The sequence below is a fragment of the Borostomias antarcticus genome (assembly GCF_949987555.1).
Source record: "Borostomias antarcticus genome assembly, chromosome: 16".
Classification (NCBI taxonomy): Eukaryota; Metazoa; Chordata; class Actinopteri; order Stomiiformes; family Stomiidae; genus Borostomias; species Borostomias antarcticus.
Window position 1 is genome coordinate 18316172 of NC_140249.1, and position 27608 is coordinate 18343779.

Consider the following 27608-nt stretch of genomic DNA (forward strand, 5'->3'; position numbering starts at 1 on the left):
TGCACCTACTGTAACCATAACAGCTAAACAGAAAGTCCATTATCCTGTTCCCACAGCTAGAATGAGCAGTGGGTTGGAAAGTGTGTGTGTGTGTGTGGGGGGGGGGGGTGGGGGGGTGGATGGGGAGAGGGAGGGAGTGTGTTTTATCCTCAGGAAAGGGTTTGGTTGTACAATGTGAGTGGCAATGGCAGCGGGAATCAGATGCTCCCACAGGTGTGTAGTCAGTATGTGACGCTGTCTGTGGAAAGATCTCGTGGTGCCAGACTTTCCAGATCTCTCCGCCACTGAAGTTGAGCGCAGTGTTTAGAGGCTGACTTGTGAGTCTAGTAGAAAGATAACTACAGAAAGAGTGTGTGTGTCGAGGTGTGAACAGCTTTGGAGAACATTGAGGTTATCACCACCCAGTTACAAACTGCACAGACATTGATCATTTAATGGCCGTCTACACAAAAGAATATTTGAGAGGCACAGTGGTGACAAATGCACACATTCCAAACACAGCAGGGGGCTCATTACATTCCTGATAGTCTGTTTAATCTTGTTGCATTCCCAGGGCTGGGCTTGGGGGAGCCATTGTTTAAGTGGTAACAACAAACTTTGGTAAGCTATAGAAAGGGTCAATTCAACAGAGGGACATAAAGGACACAGGCCCCTACAGAGAGGTCTAATTTAAGTCCAGAACATGGAGCGCAGGACAAAGATAGGTGGGACAGTCGTTCAGAGACAAAGAAGACAAGTTCTGGGGTCAAAAAGAAATGTTTGAAAGCTTTCCAAATGTCATATAACTTTACTAGATCCTATAAAATGTGTATCCTATTCAACATTTTATTAGATTTGCAGTATTCCTGTGAATCCCTATCAGGTAAAAAAGGGGACCAAAGGAGCCAAGTCTTAGGTTAAATCAATTTTACATTGGTCACCAAACGCCCTCATGTGGTCATACGGAGAACCACACTCTTAAGAGGTAGTTGGAAATACTCCAACTGCATTCGTGGGAATATGGTGAATCAGTTAACATTTAAGGGCATAATGTACATGAAAGGACATGTACAGGTTTTTATGTCCAAACCTTTATAGTCTAGTGAGCACATGTTAGACATAAAATAGGTCCTGGTTCCAGACACAAATCCTATTTAAGCATCTAAGTCATGTAAAGTAATGATATCATAAACAATATTTGTAAAATATAATATAGAAATTCAAAGCATGAAACAACCCACCCACTCACTCCATGAACAGAAAGCTCAGATAGCTGTGGAATTGGCATTATCAATATTTTATGTGAAATAATTTTTCTTTCACCCTCTCTGTGATGCATACCTTTGTAAAAATTCACTGTCATGTTGTATAGCAGATGCTTTGCTGCCAATATAGGAAGTACTTGAGTCCTGTATTCAGCTGTTATAAAACCCATCCACTGAAGCCTTAGGAGGTGCAGTTAATGTAGCCGTCAACACGCCTGGAAATCTCCCGGCGGAGTGCCTCCACTGTCTCCAGCATCATGGCTACCTCCTGGGCTTTGTCAATTTTGCTCTTGATGAAGTCTTGGATCTTTTTTTCCAAATCTGCCAACAGAGACAAAGGAAACAATGAGCATGTATCTGAAAGGCACAGTGCATCCTGTGTTTCATATGTATTAGTTCAGACCATGGAGGCTTGAATGGCAGAACAATGAGAAGAGAAAGTCAAGAGGAGAGAGTGGAGAGGAGATTGGAGGCAGGAAGTGACACAAAGGGGGTGATGTCAATACTGCTTAATAATACCGGACCTTCTATTTTTTGAATTTTATCTTCAATGTCATTCTTTATTTTCTTGGCCTCCATGGTTATGTTTTTCAGACGTTCCTTGGCCATGCCCTGAAGGTCCTTGTTTGAGTCTTGCTCCGTTAATTGGTCAAACAACTGTTTCACTTCTTTCATTTCCTGTTGAGCCACCAGTCAGAAAAAAAAAAAAAAAGACAATAACATTCAGAAACATGACTATATTCTTGGGAATTTACTTTAAGGGCTTCAAAACACTGGTTTGTCACAGAGGGAAACAGTTTAGACATAACTTACAGTTTCAGCATGTGTGGCATTAGCTAGAGCTGCATTTGCAGTTTCTTTTGCCTCTTCTGCCTGCTTTCGGTTCATCTCCATTTTATTCTTCAGAGTCTCTATCTCCTGTGGTAAGTCCTGAAGTCGAGTGCCCATCAACCTTCCCTCAGTGTCATTCAGTTTCTTCTCAATCTGTTGATCACAATGAACATGCATTAAATAAAGAAACATGCGGACAGACAGATTAATCTGTGGACAGATGGATCAATGGACAGATAGAGCCGATACCTCTTTGATCAGAGTTTTAGCCATGTCTTTGCTGTCCTTAGTGTCATTCAGGTCTTTTCTGGCCTCATCCTGAGCCCTCTTGGCATCGTCCATGGCATTCTTTATCTTCGTCACATCAATGGTCTTGGTTCTGTCCCTGGAAATGTGTCACCAACATCGCTTTAGAATATTCTTATGACCTTTCTCATTCAGAAAGCCTAAAGCCTATTCTCAATAAATAAATAAATAAATAAATAGATGAATGAATGAATGCATCTAAGCTGATTCCTAAATATAAAAACACAAAACCTTCTTTAGAAATACAGCAAGTGTTTATGAAGAAACAGCAGCAAAGCAGAAGCTAGCATGAAGTCAGCATGAAAGCATAAGCTAACTAGCATGTTGCGAAATTGTAGCATGTATGCTGTCTAACTTGATATCCAAGGCTTTCTTCAGAAGATCCTGGACAGTTTTGGCGTGGTCCTCCAGGCTTTTCAGATCCTCCTGGAAGTTGGAGAAGTTAGACAACGAACCCCTGATGTTCTGGATCATGGAGCGGATCTTGTCTGGTGAGCCCGGTAGCTGGATGGCTAGCACGGCCCTGGCCATCTTCTCTATGTCCTCTGGTTCCACCATCTCATCTGATGATCAGAAACATCTACATAAGTCATGGGGTCAAGTTGATAGGAGGTGATTGAAGTGAGTAAGAGCAGACTAATTGGGACTCCCCAGTGTTTGTTTTATGCTTATTATACCACAAAAAATCATAACGTAGACTGTAATCTATTGGGGTGAAAAAACTCCTCTAAAGGAAAGGAAGCATTTCAAGTGATTTTGTAATGTTCCAAATTCCAAATCTGGTAGCGACAGCGCTTACAGCATGTTGACCTATTTTGAAGGAACTGCACCATCTGTGGGCGAAATCCATGTATTTAATTTAGTACTAGAATGAACATCTGTTACAGATGACCAGAAGGGTGATAAAACGTAACCCCCCCGGAGCCAAACAATAATGATCAGAGAGGGGGTAATCAAAAGCGGATACATGGAAATCCCCTCCAAATCACACCCTTCCTATAACCATATGGCAATGACTACAACAATGTCTGTGGTAGACTAGACTGGTTTGTAAGGTGCTGATTTAAGAACTAGAGTGCAATGAAAAATCGTGTCAACATTCTTTTAGCCCACATCCATGGAACAGTGTGGAGTCACGTGGTGTCGGCTCCTTTGGTGGAATGTGGTGAAAAAGGAATCTAAAATGCGTAATCATATAAGGAAAAGTATTCAAGATAGTGTAATTCTGATTTCTGGTTAGTAAACTAGATGTCAGATTACATAGGCCTATTATAATGTGGAAAAACGGTTGAAAAAAAATGTGTCCACCCTAAAGAAGGACTAGAGTAACGTTAGCCTGGAAATGAAAAATAGGACTCTAAGAGAAAAGGATACATTTAGATCTATATACTGTAGCTCCCAATAATTTATTAGATGAGCAATGTTCAACGTACAATGACCAAACACACACACACACACACACACACACACACACACACACACACACACACACACACACACAGGGACTTCAGGCAAAATGACTCACACGGCAAGTAGACAGGCAGCCTATATATATTAGGCTATAGGTACGACATCACAAAAAAGATTTTATATCAGATGGGGGACTTAAGGAAATACATCCAGAAGGTTTCATGTTTTAGAAGCCTTTTCAAGATGGCCTGCCCTATGACGCTTCTCCACACCAACATCTCTGTGCACTGACATTATGACCAGCTTGCCACAGAGTTCATCCCCAGTTCTAATGTTGTTCCTGTGTTCTGATTCTGGTGCGTAGCTTGAGAGGTTTTTCAGACATAAGCCAAGCTACAAGGACAACGCATCAGGAAGGCTAATAGGCGACAACATGTGTGATGCTGCATATGGATGTATTTCCTTAAATCCCCACTAACTTGGAGGACTACACTCACTCCACAAGGGTTTACGAGGACTCCCGATTCACTCAGTTACACCAAGACGTATGGAAAGTATTGGAGGCTTCCAAGTATTGGCTGGAGACATATTCATCTTGTATCACCTGGTCATATCTTTCCTTGGCTGGCTTCATTAACCCTCTCGTAGAATATAAGGAATAGGTCCGTGGTCTGTGCTGACGTTATTTCAGTGAAAGCGGAAGCAGGGAGCAATCAGAGCGGATCGAGCGTTCCCGAGGTGCGTACACATAAGCCAGCTGCTACCTGGTTTATACGGCTCCTCGTGGCTTCTAAATAAAAATGGGCCCAATGGTTTAAAACTTGATAATTATAAGAGTTGTTTTTGACTTTGAGTGACAGACAGAAATATTTTTGTTTCCTTTCCCAGCCCTTTCTTTTTCTCTGGGTCTCTATGGGAAATTGTCTTTCTGACACCAGCACTTGCAATACCAAGCTTGGCCACTACGCAAGCTGGCTTCATGCGCTGGGTGAGCAACTTCCATTAGAACGAATGCAACGCCATTTTTATTGCCGTCTCCAGTTATTTTTATAGCTCAATAGTTTTGGATACCACTAGCCTACTATGTCACGTTTGATGACGCGCTGCAGGGCACTGGGACGAAGCTCTCCCCATCGGGTTTCTGCCAGAAAAAGGCATTATGTGGACAAAAGCCTAATCTGAAGTGATGTTCAAATCGATGCCACACTTACCCATGAGGTAGTATTTGACACGCTTGATGAGGTCTTTAGTTTCATTCTTCTCCTTCTCAAACTTCTCCTTGCTGTCACTGATCTTCCTCTTCAGTCTCTCTGCATGGTCCTGGGTGTCCTGGGTCATCTGTTTGGCCTGGTTTATCTGAGACAAAAAGAATTAAGATTTAGACAGGAAACTGATTTAGTGAGTAGAGAGAAACCCAGGATCTTCTTCTTAAAGAAGCATTAAAAGGATAGTTCGGAATTTGGGACAGAGAGCCTCATTTACAACCTACCCATAATGTTGTTGAAGTCCTTGCACCTGTTGACCATACAGGTGCAATGACTTGTTTGCCCACTAGATGGAGACGTTATTGTCCTCTTACTCACTCTACCATAGTTTGTAGAAAGCTTACTTTGGTCAATCATTGAGACACATGATGTGACATTAGTATGATATGTCTGTATTTCGACATCCATTATGGGACATTTGACCATACAGGTGCATGGACTTGTTGGCTATTGAAACGGCGCTCATCCGTCGTTGCTTTCTACACAAAAACCTGTGAGTGTCTCAGTGTAGGCACAGTCCATTCTAGCCAGGGGCCTTTTTAGCTTGACCAGCGTCATCAACCACATGAGCTGGTTAGAGCTCACATAGTAGTACTCATTATAAGTTGTTTTTCCCATTGCTAGGAAGACTGAAAGTAGTATGCTATGTATTTCAGTAAAAGTAGGCTATAGTCTATTCTACCGAGGGACACTTCTACGTTTCAAATCCAAAGTTTAGATAAAAGAAAAGATTCCTGGCTTGTTTACTCATTGTTTTACATGTTAGGTGTCTCATAGATTAGTACTAGAAGTGTATCATATTAATTCAAAAAGAAACCTTTTTGTTTTTACCTTTTGAGTTTGTCATAATAAATGTGTAAAAGTGCACACTAGCTGCCCGACTCAACCGCCTTGCTGTGCTCCACCGTACCCCCTGCCCGGGGTTTTACAATAATATTATTATACATAATTATACATATTTATACAGATTATATAGATTACATATATTATACATGATCTATTCTGTACATTCTCGCTGCTGTAACGCACAAATCCCCGCGGGGATTATTTAATTTATCTTATGATGTAGCATGCTTGGAAAACTTGCCTTAATCTTGGAGTTACGCAGTTTGTGGAGAAGGTCGATGATGTCATTCTCCACTTGCTCTGACGTTTCCGTGGCATTCTGGCTCATGGGGACGCTACCCTTGCAGGTGGGTCCTCCACATTCCCGCTGTCCCAAGATGTCACGACACAGTGCACCCCCACACTGTGATTTGGAACATTCCACATGACCTGCTCCGCAGATCTAAACAGAACATTGATAAGATAATCACCCTTTTTCTTCAGAAATTTCCTTGACAAAAATAATCAAGGGTCAGCAGCTGCTGTAGATATGGAAAACCAGGTAACCTCAGTTAACCCCCTGATCAATTGGCAAAACAATTCTGGAAATGAATCAATTACTTACTGTAGGAAACAATCAATCAGGAAATGATGGAAAGAAAATCGGACATTGTGTCCCAGGTCTAAATTCTGAGGCCAGCAGCTGTAGGTAGGTGTGATACAGTAGAATAACTAAGTAGATGAAATACTCTTTATAATAAATACATCACTCACATTTTCATTGAGCCTCGCTACACTCAGAGCTTTGACCTTCTTCCCCAGCTGGCCCATGTGATCCTGGCTGGTCAGCTTGTTCTTCACCTCCCGACGGGTGTCCATGGAGTCCTCCAGGGCCTTCTCAGCCCCCTTCACCCTCTTCTCATCAGCCATGTACTCTTTATGGAGCCTCTTGATCTCATTCAGGGCCTCTGGGTAAACGGCAAAAAACAGTCCCCACATGTGAGCCACACATGACATGACCATGACATCCGAAAGGATTACTGTTCGTGCCCAAATGTAATTTGAGCTTTTATCAATGATATGTTTTAAGATGACTGAAGCCAAAATGGCAAAACTTGTTCCTCTTTTGTATGTTGAACAATGTATAAAATAAAAGTCATACCCTCCAGGTCGTCTGGGTCAACCACTGGTTCATCAGTGAGTTTGTCCCTCAAATCATTCATAAGCTTGTTGAACTCGTGACGGATGTTGTTAATTTGGGAATCCAACAGTGTGGAAGGGTCAATGATAATCTTGCTGGGGTCGATGGAGTCTTTCAGCTTACTACAAGGAACAATGGAAACATATTTATTCCACACAGGAGATTCAGATTGCATCCCTTTACTCTTTCACTGAGGAGAAATCAGTGTCTAGACAAAGATTCACCACTACACATCACATACTCTGTAGGTGCTAGTCAATCTTGATTGGCGGAATGGCACATTCAAATCAAATCAGGCAAAAAACCTTTTTATGTTCAAAGTAAACTACGCTGTGTACACGTCTCTTTTTTTTTTTTTTTTTAAACACGCTGAGCATTGAAAAAATGCCACTGGCCCAATTGGGCCAGTGACTTATATTTTTACATGCCCGACGTAGCTGTTTACTGGCCCGGGCCATCGGGCAACCGTTATTGTTGAGCCCTGGTGCTATTTTGGACATTTAGCCCTATTTCTGGTGTCTCCCTCACAGTGTTTGACCTCTGGAAGGCTACAACTCCTAGCAGCAGTAGCATCTCCAACGAATTCACACCGGAGGAGTTCGCTGCTGCCCTCCAGCATGGAAAGCCAGGGAAAGCTCCGGGGCCTGATTCTATCTGGTGCCTCTTTTTTTTTGGGGGGGGGGGGGGGGGGATTCTATGAGTTAGGACACAGTCCCTGATTGGCCCGGTTGCAAATACAATCTCTGAAAATCATTCTAGATAGATGGAAGTCCAGACTGATGTGTGGAGAGAAACTGAAAGTGAGCTCGTGAGATCAGGATGGTCTCCCGAGGCTACTCACATTCTGCTTCTCTACTACACAAATCAGTCTGGGAATGCTTCATAAAAATGTGTTTGTGCTCGGCCACAGAGTGGCCTGGCCAATCAGTGTCCAGATTACTTGATGATGGGGACAACATGTTTACAGTGCACTTGTACTGATTGTTTCTGTGCGAGAAATGATGCGATGTTTACTTACGAGATCGTCTGACACAGCTTCTCCACCTTCTGGGCCTGTGGCAGGGCCCGCCCCGTCAGGTTCACCAGCCAATCAAGACGGGAGTGCATCTCCAGCATGCGTTGCCACCGGCGCTTGTAGGCGGGCTCGAGGAGGTCGCCGTGGCGAGGGATGAACGTACGCATCCGCTGGGCGGCGCGGTGGACGTCGGTGACGTTCTCGGTCCACAGGACGGAACAGGGGTGACATGGGGAGCAGTCGGGGAAGGCCGAGTTGTAACCGGGGGCACACTCGTCACAGAAGATGCCCATCACCCCGATGCGGCATAGGCACTCGCCAGTGTAAGGGTCGCAAGCCGGCCGCTCTGTGCCCTCCATGTTACAGTCACAGGCTTGGGATGAGACAGGGAAGGAAAAATGTTATCGATCGTTATGTTTTTGGTTGCGGTTATGCTACTGTTTTCGCCTTGTCATGACTCACAGATGCACTGCAGGTCAGGGTTCCCAAAGTGATTCTCCCCACACTCGTCACACTGTCTGCCTCCAAACTCGCTACGGCACAGGCACTGGCCGGTGACCTAGAGAGTCACAGTGGATACAGAAACTCACTGACCGGTGACCTAGAGAGTCACAGTGGATACAGAAACTCACTGACCGCTGACCTAGAGAGTCACAGTGGATACAGAAACTCGCTGATGTTGTCGCTGTCGCAGAGCGCAGGCGTCAATAGAGATATTAGTTGTTCATCATGCGTGTACATCAGCCAGTCTGTTGATGGATCACTGACAGGCTGACAAAACGCCATATACTGCCATGCATGGACTTTCATATGACTGGTGAGCATAGGGATATGACCCCTTCAACATAGTTTACCTATTAATTATGGGAATCACATAAGTACACAAAATATCCGGTAAGGTAACTGGTTTGGGAAAAAAACTAAATTACTCAACATGAAGGCAAGTCCACGAGAACAGTGAATCCTTGCCTTGTCACATATGTTGTTGAGAGAGTTGGCGGGGTCACAGTTGCATGGTTGGCATCCCGACGGCCCCTTAATGTTCCAGTAGCCGTTGTCACACTCATCGCACAGCTCACCCATCGCGCCAGGCCGACATGGGCACTGCCCTGTCTGAGAGTTGCAGAAACACGGGCTTCCCAGCGGGCACTGGGTGACCTCCGTACCCCGGGGGTCGCATGAGCACTCTAGAACAAAAGTAAAAGACTTAAGTATTTAACATACGGGTTTTTTACTCAAGGCTACTTGTAATAAAAGGGGATGTCAAATGTCTCGAATGTGACTCAGATGTACCTTTGCAGTCCTGCGCTACCGCATCGCCATAGTAACCCAGCCTGCAGTTCTGGCAGCGTGGGCCCTGGGTGTGGTGGAGACAGCGCAGACACTCGCCCGTCAGGGAGTCACAGGCCGCACTGTCGTCCGGGTCGATGTTGTTGTTACACGGACACTCCTCGCACCGGGAACCGGCCACCGTCAGGTTGCCATAGAAACCGGAGGCGCAGGAGTCGCAGCGTGGGCCTGAGGGTTGAGGAAGGGTGTGTGTGTGTGTGTGGGGGGGGGGGTACCAGGTGATATTCAGAACTCGGATTTGAATCATCAGCTCTTAAAAAGATGCACAGATACAAATGGACACAGATACACACGTGCGCACGGACACACACGCTAACGCCTACCTGTGTGTTTACTCAGGCAATTACAGGTCAGACTCCTGGACTCTGGGTCCTTGGAACAGGAAGTGGCAAAAAAACGGCCACTGCCCTGAGTGTCCGGACAAAGGCATGGCTCACAGGTCTCCCTGGCGACAGGGTCGCCATAGAAGCCCTCCACACACCTGGAACATGGCAACAGAAATCAGATATTAGATCTGTCACTATGTGCCAGATCATAGCTTAGTCTTATGCTGTCACTGTGCAACCTGAGAATGATGTCATGACTAATAGACTATGGGTGGAGTGATGTATGTGTATGTGGACGATATGCTGAATGAATTATAAAAACATTATAAAAATGTAATAGTTAAGCTATGCAATTACTGACTCAGACGTGGTGCACCAGGGAGTGATAGAAAATGACTTTTGAATGAAATCATTAAATGGCTGAATGAATGGAAAAAAGGATGAATGGTGGTACTCATTAATTATATTCACCACCTTCATGCCCTCCTACCTCTCACAGTGATCTCCGGTGGAGTGTCCCCTACAGTCTCTACAAACCCCGGTGTCTGCGTCACACAGCTCGGCCAGCCCGTTACACTGGCAGGGCCGGCACAGGGGGAAGCCGTAGTACCCCGGCTGGCAGCGGTCGCAGCGCCGGCCCGACACCTCCCGCCGACACGGACACTGACCCCTTACCTGATCACACAGCTCTGACACCGATCCTTGGGAATCACACTCACATGCTGGTGAGAGGGAGCAGAGGGGGAGGGTTAGGGTGTGTCTTATTGCACTACCCCCCCCACCCCTATATTTCTTATTTTGTTTCTTTTAACACGGTTAAAACACGGTTTCATGCAAAGTCATTTTAAATCAGCTTTTTGAGATATCAAGACACTACCTAGCAACTACAGTACCTTAATTGCAATGTTCCTGGGAACCACATGTGCCACTTAACTCAACTACATTTTCAGTAGTCAAATGACCACAGCAAAATATACATATAACTTTACACCGTATCATTATAAGGTAAGTAGCCAGAGAGAGCTGTTGTCGTGGTAACATACGCGTGCAGCCGTTGGGTCCAAAGCCGAAGGTCAGGGGGGCGCAGGAGTCACAGCACCGTCCAATCACATTCGGCTTACACTCGCAGAGCCCCCCAAACTTACTGCAGGAGGGGCCGAGAGAGCCCTGTAGGTTACACCTGCAGGCTGGAGACAAAGGTCCTCAGATTACACAACTACATGTTAACACACACACACACACACACACACAGTCAAGCAGCCATCCACGTTAAAAGGGTAGGTATTCATACTGAAGAGTGATCTAATGCTGAGAGATCTACTGGCATGTATATTGAGTTGGTTATAGGGGGTGTGCACCCCGTGGCGTCATGTCCTCCTGGCTATCTGGGGCGGCTGTAGCTCAGTTGGTAGAGCGGGTCGAAGTGTCCTTGAGCAAGACACCTAACCCCAAATTGCTCCCAATGAGCAGGTTAGCCCCTTGCATGGCAGCTGCCGCCATTGGTGTGTGAATGGGTGAATGAGAGGCCATTGTAAAGCGCTTTGAGTGCCGCTAAGGTGGAAAAGCGCTATATAAGTGCAGTCCATTTACCATTTACCATATCTATCTAAACCAGCAGTCACCAGCCACCGCTACCAGGCCGCGCACCATTCACTACTGGGACGCGGGAGGATTAGGATAAAATAAATACACCTTATTGAATGAAGTTATTAAAGTTATCAATCACATCAAAGCCCACGCCCTTAACGCTCAACCCTTTGAGCAGCTTTGTGAGGAAATGGATGCAGAGCACAAATCGCTGCTGCGATTTCTTTCTGATTGGATGCACGTAATAGGGGCGGAATCCAAACAATTTTCAGTGTGCAAATCGTCCGATATGATTGGAGGACTACTTACGCATGGCTCCGTTGTGGATGCGGGCAGACAAGCTCCCGATGAGGCCCTCACACACATCGGGCAGGATCTCCTGTTGGCCCACCTGAGAGGCCAGCTCCACACAACGGAACCGCCTGAAGGAGTCCAGGTCACTCTGGGAACAGAAGTCCTGCACAGACTCCATCTTAGGCACCAGGCCCATCTGGAATAGCAGGGAGGGATGCTCGGTTTAGTTAGCAAATAAGACCAGATACTAGCTCACATTCTTCACTTTGATTTCACAAATACGTCAAACTTATGTAACTTCAGTTGTATTTGTCCATTGAATGATGTGATCCATTTTGAAAAATCATACAAAGTAGTATTAATTCTATTGTTAACATTGTATTGCTATTTAGTTGGATACAGTATAGATATAACAATAACAAATCAATGCATATTTAAACAACTGAAACAACGATATTCTAAACAATGATATTCTTACTGAGTCGATGAGCGTGTGTGAGCTGGAAGTAGGATCCGAGTTGGGCTTCTTCCCAAAGGTGATGTCTATGTAGTATCTCCCTTCATGGTTCAGACACACGGGTGTATCTAAAATGGCAACCCTAGGGAACAGACACTCTGTTAGTGGGTGCAACAGGTGCAGGGGTATTCCAAATCACATCAATGGATGGTTTGATAAGATCAGACTTTATTGATCCTCCCAGGGGGAAATTTAGTTATGAAAATATTCAAGAGGGTTCCATTCCATTCATGATTTTGTTGATCATATATTATGTTTAGCAGATCTAGGCGGTTGTGTCCAACCTGCTAGCCCCCGGTAAGGTGAGTGTTTTGATTCCTGTGGGGTCACTGGTACAGCCGCTGTCTCCAGCCGACAGGGGCACAATGTTGACAGAGGCAATCCAATCGTCTGGAGACTGAAAAACGCTCAACAGTGACTCACATGATGACAGTAGCACTCTACTGGCTCCCATACATTTGATGAAGAACCATTAACCATTATTGGGTGTGTGTCAACCCCTGTACTTCATACTCACTGAGCACAACATGTGTTCTTAAACATGCACAAAGATATACAAGTGCAGAAGAGACCACATATGTATTGGCATCTGTATATTGTGCTTATTAAAAATATATTGCTCAAACATAGCTATGACCAATGACTGCTGTCAAACATCGTACACTATGATTCTGTCACCGTGGTGACACTCACCTCTGGTTCATAGCGAATGACTAGCTGGTAGTCAAGAGAGACGGGGAGGGTCGCAACTGTGAACCTAAGCCCCGCCCCATCCAGTACCCTGACAAATCCCGGTCCGGTCCAGGTGATTGGCGCATCAGGCGTCCTCTCACGGGGCATGATCTGCAGGGCTGAGCCTGGGTCCAGGGGAATGGAACTCTGAAGGAACAGAAGCACAATCACAGCCTCTACTACCAAGTGGACCAATCACAGTTGTTGCGGTCTGCGTCGCTGCACCGCGTAGTTACATTTTTGGGGAAGTGCGCGTCAAGTTACGGTATGGCGTAGGCTACGGCGTAGGGAACGAGGGCTATGCAGACTACGCCGTAGATTCAACGTGGAAGTATAAATTTAGCGCCCCTAACTGTTCGCATGAAATTGCACTTGCGCTCACATAAAGTTAAAATTGTGGCATGACATACTGTACGTTGCTATGCAAGGACGCGTCAACGTCACCTCATGTAGCCTTGTGTAGCCTGCGTATCTCGCACTAGCGTAGCTTCCGTAGAGTATGAATGGGCCTTTAGAGTAGTGGCAGTTGGTGATTTGATTTTTTTTTTAAACATTTTGTAAACTGACAGCACTCCTATAGTTTTAATACAACAAACACATATTATACATCAAAATGTTCACACGATTCTGCTGATTCGTACAAAGTTATTATTAAAGTTGTTTATTTATTTTGAGTTATGACCATTTCTTTGACAACCATGCTCCCCATTGAAACGAATGGCGCTCCACTCTAGCCTTTAAGCTGCTTGAGTTTCAAATTCATACCAGTTTTTTAACTTGTTGCCACTCCTAATGTTTTTAAGCTACATGGACATATTATATACCAAAATGTTCATCTGGTTCCCAGGATTCCTATGGTGTAAATATCTAAGCTTAGACATTTATACTTCTTGAGATAGAGCTGTCTGAAACCGGCCATGCTTTCCTCATGCCTGCCTTCTAGTGCTCGTGTGCAACGGTATTGGTGACTCCTGATTTGTTCTAAAGATACACGTGTCTCACACAGCTGCACCACTTAAAAAGAAAAAAAAACAGACAAAATCTTTTTGATTTTTTTTTTTCAACAGGATGCACACAGAGGGGTCTTGTGTTCCTACCTGGCCTTGTCTTCTCATGCGGGCTCCTCTCCTAGTTCTCCTGATGAGAACAAACCTGCCATTGCTGAGCTTGAAGTCGTAGCCCTGTTCTCTGTAGTACTTCTCACACTTTGGCAGGACAGGGGGGTTCAGCTGGGAGAGGGACAACACACACACAGCAGACACACACACACAGACACACAGACACACACACACACACACACACATGTACCACAGAAACTACACCAAGCCATTGCCTCCGATGTTAGAGACCAACATTTCCTATACTAGCCACTAACCAGAGAGGAAGAGGTCTCACGATCCAGTGGAGCGGCGTTCTCAGCCTCGAACAGGAAGTAGTCCAGGGGGGCCAGGAAGTGGCCATGCGCCGGATCACTACACCTCCGCCCCTGCATGTTGGGCAAGCACTGACACTGGCCATCCTGTGACGAACACCTGTGCATACGACATAGTGTCACCAAAAGCAAAAGCAATATTGTGTTTCCAGTAACACTCTTGTTGTGTGACATACGTGCTGCTGTAGGTTCCTCCTATGTCACAGTCACAGGGCGTACAGCTGTGTACAGTGTTTCCCAGGCCCCAGTACCCTGCCTAGAGGAAGGGAGAGGTTTGTCACAACAACCATTACTGGCAAAAACATTCGTAACTGCAAACTCTACAATGTATTTTCTTTCTATCCCATCTGCTTGGACAGAGAATTAGATGGCGTGACCAGTGTTGAAAGATGTGACCTACCACACACTGGTCACACAGGGGTCCAGTGGCCAGACCCTGACACACACACTCCCCTGTCACCTGGTCACAAGGGTAGGGTGTCAGGACACTACCCAGGAAGTTACACCTGCACACTGAACATAAGAAACACATAGACAGACAGACAGCAGACAATTCTCTTGAATATTTTTGCATTCTGTTTACATTACTGAATGGTTTTAAGATTAAAGGTTTCTCTAGCTAAAATTGTTACTACACAAGTATGCAAAAGTAAAATCATGTTGTCATTTAATGGTCCATGCACCTTCTGAATACAGTCATTTGAGTAATGGGTAACACTTTATTTGAAGGGGTGTGCAAAGGACTGACCTGACACTTTGTTTGTTTGTTTGTTTGTTTGTTTATTTATTTAATCGGATCCCCATTAGTCATCACCATAGTAGATACTATTCTTCCTGAGATCCACATAAAAGACAGACAATCACAGTCATTATGTTTCATATCATAAGATGTGACATCTTATGATATGGAAATATAGTGCATGCGCACATTTGTGCGTGCATCAAAACAGCCTTGAACATCATGCACCTGCACAAATGCGACCGCAGTAAATTTGAACTTGCACAATCTCAAAAATAATGGTTGCATTATGCAACCATTTTGGTCACAGTTTTGAGCCCTGTTGTGGGCATGATTCATGCATGTGTGCGGTTTTGCTTTGCACACGTGTGCAAAAAAAGTGTCATGTCAAGTCTTATGCACGTCCCTTAGCTTCGTGACAGTGTCATGTCAGTCTTATGCATAAGACTGACATGACACTGTCATGACATTGTCATAACCATGATATGAGTGACACATGAAGTAATCTTATGATATGGAAATATGTTCATGTTTTTGTCCTTACTCTGGCAGCCGGAGGGATCTTCCTGTCTCAAACCGTAGAAGCCAAATTTACAGCGGTCACAGCGGTCCCCTTCCACGTTCTCCTTACAGACACAGAACCCCGATACGGGGTCACACAGGCCATTGTCCAGGGAGCCCGCTGGGTCACAGTCACAAGCTAGCGATGGGGATAACCAGCAATAATTAACAAACAAATATATTAGTCAGTGTTTTATTTTGTCTATCATCTTCAGTTGCTGTGCAGTGAGCATCTTTTGAATATCAACAGCATCTCCAATAAATTTTATATTTTTTAAGTTATTATTTATATTTATTTATGTTTCACCATATTGTCAGATGTATACATTTCAATCAATCAATCAATCAATCAAAGCTTTATTTGTATAGCGCATTTCATACCCAGAGGCAACACAATGCGCTTTACAGAGAACAAGGGAGGTGGGTATATGACCCACCCTTACACATTCCAGAGGGAAGCAAAAAAACAGTAATCACCCGGGGGCCAGATAAGTGAGCTGTAAAAATTCTTCCCTGACCCCTCATTTGACCCACCAGCTGAGCTAGCTAACCCCTGCTTGACTGGACTTACGGATGCACCCCTGGGGATCCTCCACTGAGAGCTGGGGGTCCTGGCGGAGGTAGGGTCTGCATCGCTCGCACTGGGGTCCTACGCGGTCGTGGAGACAGTTGTCGCACACGCCCCCGCTAACCTCCCCGGTGGCCTCGTAGCGGGCCACGTCGAAGTGGCAGGACTCGGAGTGACCGTGACAGTTACACCCTGTGGAGGGAGAGGGGACAGACAGAAATGTAGCATCGTATGGTAAGTTGAGATTCAGACCCCATGTTGAAACTGCTTATTCTATTAGGATAATAGTGTGAAGATTGAAATTCAATTTTTTTAATTAAAGTCTTTGTTGGTTAATTGCACTGAGTACAGTGATAAAATGGTGGCCAGTTGTGGGTCTGCTTTCATTACTTTTGAGTTTTAAATGAATGGGTGGTGACTGGGTAAGTAGCTAGAAGACTCCTACTTCTGCAGACATGTGGCGCGTTTTGGCTACCGGGCCTCCAGGGGGCGTCATTGTGAAAGTCTTGACATCGCTCACAGTTGGTGCCCACTGTGTTGTGTTGGCACACACAGCGACCATGAACCTGGGAGAAAACAATAAGAATCACATATTTCTCCAAAGGCCATTAGAGGATACAAATACGTCAAGAGTAGAAACCGTGAACAAATGAACTGCTGTCCAATATCCAGCTTTTTGTCTAATTCTCCAGCTTGTGATCCTCTCTGCCAACCTTGAAGTTCCCATTCACCATCACGATAAGGCAAATCATCGACATCAAAACAGTAACTCTCCGTGACCTTGACATATTTGGTACTGTACAAGTTCCCCCAAGCTTCTTTAGCGCTTCTTTTGACTGCCACATCATTCTCTCTGTACGACCCAGTCCCCTGCTTCCTCACCATGCCAGGCTCGTTGAAGACGTCCCCCCGGGCTCCGTCCACAGGCATGCACTGGCTGGCATGTCCATTGCAGAAGCAGCTGCCGCGTACCACCATGTCATAGAGGGCGTAGTAATATTTGTCCTGTGGGTTCCGACGCCGGCGGCCCAGCAGAGTGTCGCCCAGCGTGAAGAGACGGGTGAAGTTGACCCGCAGGTTGGTCATGGTGATCAGCTCTGAGGGAGCGGGGTTCGTAGTGGCGGGGGGGTGCGTAGTGGCGGGGGAGAGTCAGAGACATACTGGGCTTAGATGTGTTGAAGGCAGGATTTCACATTTTCATTACATTTTAATTTGAACATAGATACATATAATATGATGTTTCCGTGTTTGAGTAATTCTCTTCCAACTAAAGTCACCGGAACCAACCTTGAATGTGGGGAGCATAGGGGTTCTCTATGTCAAAACTCGGGTCCAGAGCCTTTAACACCACCTGGGATTAAATTCCACATTTGATAAGGTGATGAGTGGCAAGTATGTCTGAGTTTATGTATAGCATGTGTGACTTATTGCATGTGTCACTTTGTAAGTGCACACCGTGTAACCTTATGTCACCAGGTTCTCCTTGGGGGAAGAGAGCCTGCTTTGCATTAACTATCAGATTCAGATGCTGTCCAGAGCCCACCTATTCCAACGCTGATCCGGTACTTTGGATCCAGTTTTGTATTAGGCTGGATCTGGTTTTGTATTAGGTTGGGATCTGGTTTTGTATCAGGTTCTATCCGGTTGTCGCTACAAGATAGATTAAAAAGTGGACATACCAAACAAAGTATTTAAAGAAGTACTTAAAGAAACTTGCTGTATACAGCTTAAAAGCCACTACAATGGCTTTGCATCAGAAATGTAATTGATTTTTTTGGAGCACCGTCTGATTCCTAGGAGCATCAGGATACACCTCCATGGATCCTCCAACCTCGCCGTAGACTTGCCTTAGTTAGACCGGGTCTAAAAAAGCAAAGTGAATGGCCCCAGACTAGTGCACAAGTATGGGTTTCTGTGTGTGTGTGTGTGTGTGTGTGTGTGTGTGTGTGTGTGTGTGTGTGTGTGTGTGTGTGTGTATCATCACCTCCCCGTCAGTAGATGGCTCTGACCCCGAGTACCGACTGTCACAGACCACATCATCCACGCTGTCAGGCAGCTTAGACGACACCCAGGGGAAGTTAAAGACGCAGTCCTCCGCAAAGTAACGGAAAACCTTCCAGGTCCGCCCGAAGTCTTTTGACCTCTCCACCAACATGGCAGCCGGACGGAAACTCTGGGGGGAAAAAATAAAAAAATCACTCAACGTCAACGACCCTGATTCCGAGGGAAGACAGGGTGAGTGGGGTTTTGTCCTGTTGTTATCGCCTCATCACTAACACACACAATTTAGCTTTGATGGTTTGTTCATATGATGGTGACAGGTCAGCAGAGTAGTCAGATTATAGAGGATAAATACAGCATTTAATTTAAAACATTTAATGTAATTTATTGCTCTATAAATGTTCTTAGCCATTAGACAAATATATTCCAGGAGCTTGCTCCAGGTTGCCTGTTTTAAATATCTGTGTGGTTCTTATGGCTCTGTGTGCTACTACCTACTACTACTACCCTGTTCTGCCTTCCCTCTCCCTAGTGCCTCTCTCTCTCCCTCCTATCTTCTAACCAGGTCCAGTGGATGCCCCACTGTCACCAGCAGACCTCCCGGAGTCCGATAGATACCCCCGTGTCTGCTGTGGATGTCGTAGCATTTAGTTAACACACACACACATGTACACACAGACATACACCAGCCCACTTCCGGCTTTAGGCCTGTGCCATAGCAAAAACACACCAGTATTTGCCATGTCTCTCCTATGATGCTTTTTTAGCCTCTCTTACTCTGAAATGTAATTTAATGTAATGTAATGCTTTATAAATGTTCTTAGCTGGTAGACAAACATACTCCTGGAGCTTGCTCGATCGCCTTGTTGAGAGGGGTCAGGGAAGAATTTTTACAGCTCACTTATCTGGCCCCCGGGTGATTACAGTTTTTTTGCTTCCCTCTGGAATATGTAGAGGTGGGTCGTATGTCCACCTCCCTTGTTCTCTGTAAAGCGCATTGTGTTGCCTCTGGGTATGAAATGCGCCATACAAATAAAGCTTTGATTGATTGGTTTGATTGAGCATTATAATAGAGGACTGTAGGGCATTAGTCCCAGCGGTGTTACTGTACCTTGAAAGTGAGGACCAGGTGGCTGAACTGGAAAAGGGTCTCCAGGTTCAGCTGAATGCTGACTTGCTGAACACCTGTGTTGGAGAATGTATACATTCTTGTCAGTTTATTTCTGTGAGCTGCATGTTAATAGGAAATCGTCAGACAAATGGTTCAACTGACATGTATCTGGTGGAGAAGTGTTTCTATTACAGTATCACACAACATCATTATTTTTAGTTACTTATTTAACCTTTATTTAACCAGGGAACTTCTGTTGAGATTAGAATCTCTTTTTCAAAGGAACCCTGTCCAAGCCAGTCGTAATATGTTTAGAACATAGTAACATCAAACAACAACAGTAATACAATTTCAAGCAACACATTAAGCAGCATTAAAGACACAAGCTGTAACAGCAGCAGTAGTAACATTTCAACATAAAACAATGTAAAAGCACATAATACACAACATAGCAATTCATAGAGCCAGAGTCAAGGAAGCAACTACTGTATAATCAATCAACAGATATTGCCTGTGTCTTTTATGTCTCCCTTTCATGTCATAAGACATACGACCAAAGTTTTCATATGTAAAAAAAGAAATAAATAAAAAAGAGACCAACCATTCTCTGACTGCCACCACTTCATCCTGCGCTCAGGGTCGAAGGTGGTGATGACGTTCTCGATCCGGTGGCTGTCTGGGTTGTCGTAGAGATTGTAGGGCTGCTGGGAGTCACACGTAAAGCACTTCTGCTCATCCTGTGAGAGACAAAAACAAAGTATTGATCGTCTTTTCAAAGGTGGTTAAAGTAAGGCACAATCCATCATATTTCCTGCTGTTCAATGGTCAGTTATTTTCCATTTCCCCTAGCTATTCTATCATCTTACCCTCTATTACAGTATATTACCCATAGACCTACTGTACACACCAGCTCGTACCTCAGTAGATCAACACTTATTTACAGTAGGATTACGCCTTTAGTGGTTTTACAGAAGTTTCACAAGACATATGCAGATTTGAACAATTGGTTCACACTTTGGTTGTGCAATTAGTTCCCGCAACCCCAACGCAATTGGGTGGTGAGCCTGAACAAAGCTTGGTTCTTAGCATTATGGACATGAATCATACAAAGGTGTACATGGAGGTTCCATCATGCGGTAGCAGGCATGTGAGGACCTGCGTTTCCCAACACCACAAAAAATCCCATAAAAATAGCCCAGATATGCAGGATGAACCATTACGTTTTCCCTATGCTGCTTCATGCATTTGTCAATAGGTTATTTGACCACTATTGATTATTATTATCAATACCAATAGACAAAACAAACCAAGTTCAAAATGAATGTTTAAGTGGGACACACCCACACACATACTGTGGGGAGAGGATGAGGGAGAGCTGGGAATGAGAGATTGGGAAAGAGAGAAGACTGAAAGAGGGAGAGAAATGGAGAAAGAGGGAGGGAGAGGCAGAAGTTCATGGGAGTGTGGAGCACATAAATAAGTCTTAACGCTGTAAGGGAAGCCCAAGGTAATGATCCTATCAACGTGACAGATCAGGACATGCCTTTAGTATGAAGCATCTTTTGGGCGAGCCTGGGAGCTGTCAATCACAGCTTTTAGAGCACAGGAGTTGTTTTTAAAAAAGTTTATGATTTATGATTCAGGCCTCCTATGTGTGACTTCTTACTGTAGGCTACATTTATTTCCTCTGTAAATGCAATAGCAATCTCACCAAGCTTATTTTGACTATGACCATTAGTCAGGTTGTGCATGCTTTTGAGTACTTGGTGAAAGTCAGCCAAACAACCAAATCCACCCTAGGAGAGGCCAGACAGAGGGTCTCTAGCTGACAAGCTTAATCATTATTGGAGATTGACTCAGTGTGAACACAACACTATCTAATATGGCCAATGTGGGGGACCACCAAGCTAAACAAAATCACCTCACTATAAGACATAGGCTATGATTTTTCTGTAATCAGATCCCCTTGTTGAGATTTGGATCCCCTGACCTCCAGGTATCCGATGATGCAGTAGGACTGAGGTCCGTGGAGGCCGCAGGTGGAGGAGGCAGAGAGCTGAGAGGCCCGGCCCACCATCAGGTCCCCCAGCTGGGGGTTACAGGAGTTGCCCTGGCACTCCTCCTGGGAGAGGCTTGCAGATACCAGCACTGGATTGACAAGATGAAAGACAGGGAGGGTGAAGGGTAAAAATTAATTCTCTAAACAAAATATTTTCTTTTTCTTTTTTTGCGATGATATTCTTTATCATTATTATTATTATTATTATTTGTTTTAATTATTATTATAATATTTAAATTAAATGTTTTTTTCAAAAACATTGCATTTCTCTCCTCCTTGTCTCCATGTCTCTTCCTTGTCTCTTGCAGACAACTCAGGTGTTCAATTCAATTAAACTTTTAGTCATTTCATTATTTCCTTGACCTGTGCTAGGCCTAAATACATCTTTAAAAAAAAAAGTAATCAAATAACTAAAGACATGTAAATATTAATGTATTATGAATTTACAAGACACTTGTTATTCATGCCAATAGAAGATGGATGAGCAGAGGGTTCAATGTCCTCTAATGGAGAACCAAGAAGCAGGCTGACAGACAGACAGTATCATATAGCTGTTGGCAGAACCAATTCTTGAGGTATTTTCTCTATGAAGAAAATATTTGTTAGCTCTGGTGCTGTTTGTTTTGGAATGGATCCTAACATTATACATCACATAAATACCATTCATAACTCAACTAAAAAAAAGATGCTTCTCATTATCACACACTACTCATACATGTCACTTTATCACATAATATGCCATAATTATATGCATTACAAGTCAGCGCTAAACACTCTGGTGCTTTTGATGATAGCCAGACAGTGTAATCATACAACACCAGGTGTTCTGGTTCTTTTTACTTTCTAAGTAAACAGTTTAACTAAATTACTAATCCCTGTTGTGAAACTGAGCAATACACTTTAATTAAGCCTCTAATGAGGCAAAGTAGATTCAACTGATTTTAGTGAAACTTTAAAATAATTAGTTAAGATGATGTTACGTTTCACAGTAGATATGCCAAGATATGGTTTGTATATTTTTATTATTATTATTATTATTATTATTATTTTAACCTTTTTTCCCATCTAACTCATATACATTTTAATTCACAAAAGAAACCTGGTCCAAGATTACATTTTTTAACAAAATTATTTATGGTAGTTGCGAAAGGCTATACGTAGTCCTAACACATCATGTCCTCATCATTTAGAAACACTGAGAAAAATATGCAAATACAAAATGTCTTCTGCCAACTAGAGAGAGCGAGTACCAGCAAGTGGAAATATTCTCCATCCTCGTGCTCAGCAAGTGATCACACGTCGGATGAAAAGAGGCCTCCAGTGCTGTGGATGGCAAGGGGATTGTGCTTCCTGCCAAAAACTAGACAATTTAATCCTGTCCTTGTAGAGACAAATAGCTGGTATGGATCTGTTTTTTCAGATTCAGTGTTATTTACCTGTCATCAGACCAACGAATGCCAAGGAAGGGTGAATGGAGACTTACACAAGAGCAGGAACACAGAGGCCATCCTCAGGGACTTCTGCTGGTAGACCTACATGGTACAGGGCAAGAAAGGGAGGCATGATGGGATAAAAACAGAATGTGGAAAGGTGAAGACTAGTTGCATAATCAGAAACAATGTATCCCAAACAGCTTGCTCGATCGCCTTGTTGAGAGGGGTCAGGGAATTTTTACAGCTCACTTATCTGGCCCCCGGGTGATTACTGTTTTTTTGCTTCCCTCTGGAATATGTAGAGGTGGGTCGTATGCCCACCTCCCTTGTTCTCTGTAAAGCGCATTGTGTTGCCTCTGGGTATGAAATGCACTATACAAATAAAGCTTTGATTGATTGATTGAAACAACCCCAGAGTACATTAGATTCTGTTGGCAGAATATAATATCACTACTTGGATTCAGTTCTAAATGGTACCTTGGTAGTTTCATATAACTTATAAACAAAATAAAGTATAGGTGAAATGTATTAAACTTTGGAACATTTAGTCAGTAGTAGTTTCCACAGCAGCGTAAACAATGTTATAGACATGCCTATCACTCATGGACATATCTACAGCTATACAAATAAAGTTTGATTTGATTTGATACAGTGAATGCCATGACTTTCAATGGCTTCTTTCTTGGCAACTGTAAAAAGTCACCTTTTGGGTGACAAACATATGCGGTTGCCACAGTTCTCCAAAGCCCAGCCAAAATGTATGTTCTCCCCCAAGAAATCCAGATGCATGTTTAGGCAATGCAAAGTAAACTCAATGCAGCTCCAGCTCTGGCATGATTCAAGACAAAAACTCCAGTAAGTACAGTAAAAATGACACACACCCCAAAGTTTAATGAACTGCGTTTCAACAGTGATGTTTTTCAGGATTTTACCAGGTAACTTGAAATGTGAGATTTCAACTTTAGTTACGTGCGAAACCCAGTAATCTGATCCTGATCTGAGCCTATTCCCATTGTGGGACTTAAATGCACGACCGAGGCGGCAAAATAATATGCCCTAGCGAGAAGAGTGGAATGTAAAGTACTCTATAGCTCCCTGCAAGGAAGGTAACCCTCAAGGGATGGATGAACTTCAATGGGAATGTATGGGCCCCTTGAAATAATTGTGTGGAGATTAACAGTAGTGTAGACTTGCATGAACTCTAAAATGTACTCATTGCAACTCTAAAAGAGGCAGAATGGACAGGGCAGTGTATGGGCAGTTCAGTATAGAAACACATTGCCGGACTGCATTATATAGTGCTATACTGTGATACAGTAATTATACTGTGTATACTCATAATGGTGATATACAAAATGTTCAATATAGTCAGTATGTAGTCTAAGTAAGGAGTAGCCCAGAGAAATAGCACACCACATTTATACATTAATTGCTTAAAAACGCTTTCTCATACCTGTTGAGAGTGGAGGTGAGCAGTAAGCTTCTCCTTGTTCCTTCTGTATGTCTTCAAACAGCGTGCTGCAGTAAGTCAACTGCAAGAAGTCATCAATCACAGATCCACCAGAGATAGTCTCTTCCAGGTCTCTTAACTCAGCTACACAACTTCATATTCCCAACGTTTCATCTTCTTATTTTAGCCATATAACTCTGAATCTAGATTCACTCTGTAGATCTGTACGTAATGTGTGTCAAAATGTACTGCTCTGATAATAGCACACACATCCAGATTTGCCTCTAGCTTCAGTTTCAGATTTGTCTTAAATAAATAATAAAACACTCATACCTGCAGATACTTGCATGAATGTACCCAGTGAAAAAGAAAGAATTTAAAATGTTTTGTAAGAAAATGAAATCCTCTCATGCAAGTAGTTCAAGTGAACACTTGTGTGTGGACTACACTGACACATTTGAGTAGCTAAGGATACTTATTTCTGACAACTGAACCTCCCAAAACATAACACGTTTCCTTATAATGTAACTCCACTATCTGAATAAAGCTAGGTCATAGTGGTGCATCCAGAGTTAGTGCTTACCTGCTCACTGTGTCTGGCTGTGCTATAATGAGTCTTAGCATGTAAAGGCACACCTGAGCACCATGTAGAGAGAGTAGGCTAAACGTAGCCTCTGGCTCTGGGTGTGTGTGTGTGTGTGTGTGTGTGTGTGTGTGTGTGTGTGTGTGTGTGTGTGTGTGTGTGTGTGTGTGAGTGAGTGAGTGGGGAAGGAAAGAACAGGATTAGATTTCATTCAAAGCCGACACACATTTCTCTGCCTCTGATTTCTACCTGGACTACAGTAGTTTGACAGGCTACGGAGGGGTTTACCTTGACAAAGACACGGAACATATAGAGTTGTTACAGAAGTATGCTCACCAATGTGCAGTAGCCTAGTGAGAGATTCTCAGTGACAGACATACTGAGAATGATGTCTTGGGCCAGTAGATTTGTTATGCCCTGGCCTGCAACCAGGGTGTGTGTGAGCTGTGGAAAATGTAACGAAATAAGACACTGAAGATATGGGGCTGGAATATATGGGAATTATATACAGTAGGTAATATATAGGAACAACGTTTGTCCAAATAACAGGATAATAGGAGCATAAAGATTAAATAAAGTCCTGATTGAATTTGAATGAGTAGAAATACAGGTTCACAGTTTTGCATGTTTTGATTCCTTTTTGTAAGACATGGGCAACATTTGCACTTATAACAACTAACAATGTAGTCGTTGTCAAGCAGATTTGGGTTTTTGTGTTGTTTGGTTTGGAGAAGCTAAAGTAGAGTAGTGTGTGGTAATATATTCATCTGTAAGGAAACATAGTCGAAAAAGTAAGTTATTTTAACATAAAAGTAAGAAAACGTAGAAGAAAAAGTATCTTTATAAATCATTATACTGTAAATTCAACACATTTTATAAGAGTTATACTGTTTCTGTACAGTCCTGTTTAATGTAAAGGGTATAGGTTATGTTCTGCATAAGGCTAGGGTGTTCACTCACTGATACAGGAACAGGACCATATCCCAGTCACAGCACATTATTATATTATAATTGCCCTCTGTTTGCCAAATGCATGACACACTTTCCAGTAGTTCAGGTAGGTGTGACACAAAATGTGGTCACATTTGTATATGAATGTACCTCTATGCTTTATGCCTTTCTGAGTTTAGTACTACAGGACACTAGGGGGCAGAAGAGACCGCGTTGAATGGCAAGACTCTTTATAGTCTGTGTGGCGCGTGCATTTGGTAGTCTTTCTGTTGACCGATGCGAATGAGACCAGCTGCGGTTGGCCTGTCAACTCATTTAAACAACTGTTTACAGGTTAGTAAGTAAGATAAGCGCAAAGCTGTGAATGAATATCAATCCTTTATGGTTAAATCTGTGTCTGTAAATGAAAATGTAAACGTTATAGGATCGAGGTCGACCGATAGTGGATATTTAAGGCCGATATAATAACGAGTTTGGAGCAGGAAAAAAACAATATCCGATTAATCAGCCGATAGCGCACTTTAAAGACCACTGTCAAATAAATACCTAAATAAATCTGGATCATCAAACTCAAAGTAGGCTAAAAAGCAAAGAATAGGCTAATAGAAACTCAGAGAGATAAGGCCTACGTACCTGTCATGTTTCTTGCCTCAGGCGTTTAAGCCTCTACTACCTGCACACATCTTCCCTCTGTCACCTGCATGTCCAACAGTGCATAACAGTTCACACATTTTGTTATAATACCCCCTTGTCTTTATTTTTGTCTTCAATCAAGTTCAAATGAAGTAGCTCACTCCTTTTCATCAGTTGATGGGTGGCTTTGGTCCAGATCTTTGGGTGGCTTTGGTCCAGATCTTTGTCAATTAATTAAATATAGCTAATAGCTAAAACATTTTTTATTTTCAAGTCTATGATTTTGTAGCCTCTAAACACATGCAATATGTGTCTTGTTTACAATGAACTCAAACCAAACCAGAAAATGTAATTATTTTTAGTAATAAGTTCAATAAACTGAATGTGGTGGTTACAAACGCTGTTATTTTTGAAAGACTCAATTGACCAGCATGCATTGCGCGAAAATTGGGAGGAGGCGAACGGAGGCGGAATTAACTAATCATTAAGTAATAATATATAACTCTCTATATTATCTAAAGGTATGTCCTTTGCCCCCACATATTGGTTTGGTTGCTACGTTGATGATCTAGGCTATTATTTATTTTTGATGGAAATGAAATGGAACTTCTTGAATTTCATAAATACTTGAATTCTCTGAATGATTACATTTGGCTGTCTATTGCTACTCTCAACAAAGCAAATTAATCTCTGTTATACAAGCAGGGATGTAAATTATGTTACAGGTACATAGCGCTAGAATATGTCAAAATACACATAGATATGCATTGTTGCATTTTTGGAGAAAACACATTCATGTCAGTGAGAGCAATTTCATTCAGTCCCCGGGCCTTTGGTTGTAGAACTTAGTTGTATCAACTGAGTTGCCCCTCTCTGCCTGGGGGGTTTTGCTATTTGAGTCGGCACAGGGGACTCAGTATTGCCCTGGCAGCTAGTGTATGACACCGTCAACATGTTGTCAGCCTCCTGGTTTTCATGGCATCCAGACAGACCTTGGGTGTTCCCAGCATGGCCCTGACTGAGACAGGTGAGGTGTGAGGCAAGGCCGTCTGGTCGGGGATGTTGGGGCTGTGGGGGGTCTGGATCCTGAGGGCAGGTGCCATTATGGACCCTTGGTTCACAGTAGGGGTGATGGTGAACACAAGGTGTACAATCAGGGTGGCCATTTCCCTGGGGACAAACAT

General features: G+C 43.4%; 1 protein-coding gene across 1 annotated transcript; it reads right to left on the reverse strand.

Moving 5' to 3' along the window:
- Positions 1-1425: 1425 nt before the first annotated feature.
- On the reverse strand, positions 1426-27608 carry lamb4 (laminin, beta 4; the record flags this gene model as incomplete). The annotated part of the gene is made up of 35 exons (XM_084451348.1): positions 1426-1565; positions 1769-1922; positions 2058-2228; positions 2325-2460; positions 2737-2944; positions 5003-5147; positions 6144-6344; positions 6656-6849; positions 7044-7204; positions 8101-8470; positions 8560-8656; positions 9067-9284; positions 9391-9615; positions 9771-9928; positions 10264-10495; positions 10817-10960; positions 11670-11850; positions 12133-12253; positions 12456-12568; positions 12865-13050; positions 14001-14132; positions 14279-14435; positions 14512-14591; positions 14736-14848; positions 15619-15774; positions 16207-16395; positions 16649-16769; positions 17086-17300; positions 17491-17554; positions 18188-18376; positions 19316-19389; positions 19917-20052; positions 21306-21463; positions 22858-22906; positions 27417-27608. The coding sequence occupies 35 exons, from the start codon at positions 27606-27608 to the stop codon at positions 1426-1428; spliced, it is 5580 nt and encodes a 1859-aa protein (XP_084307474.1).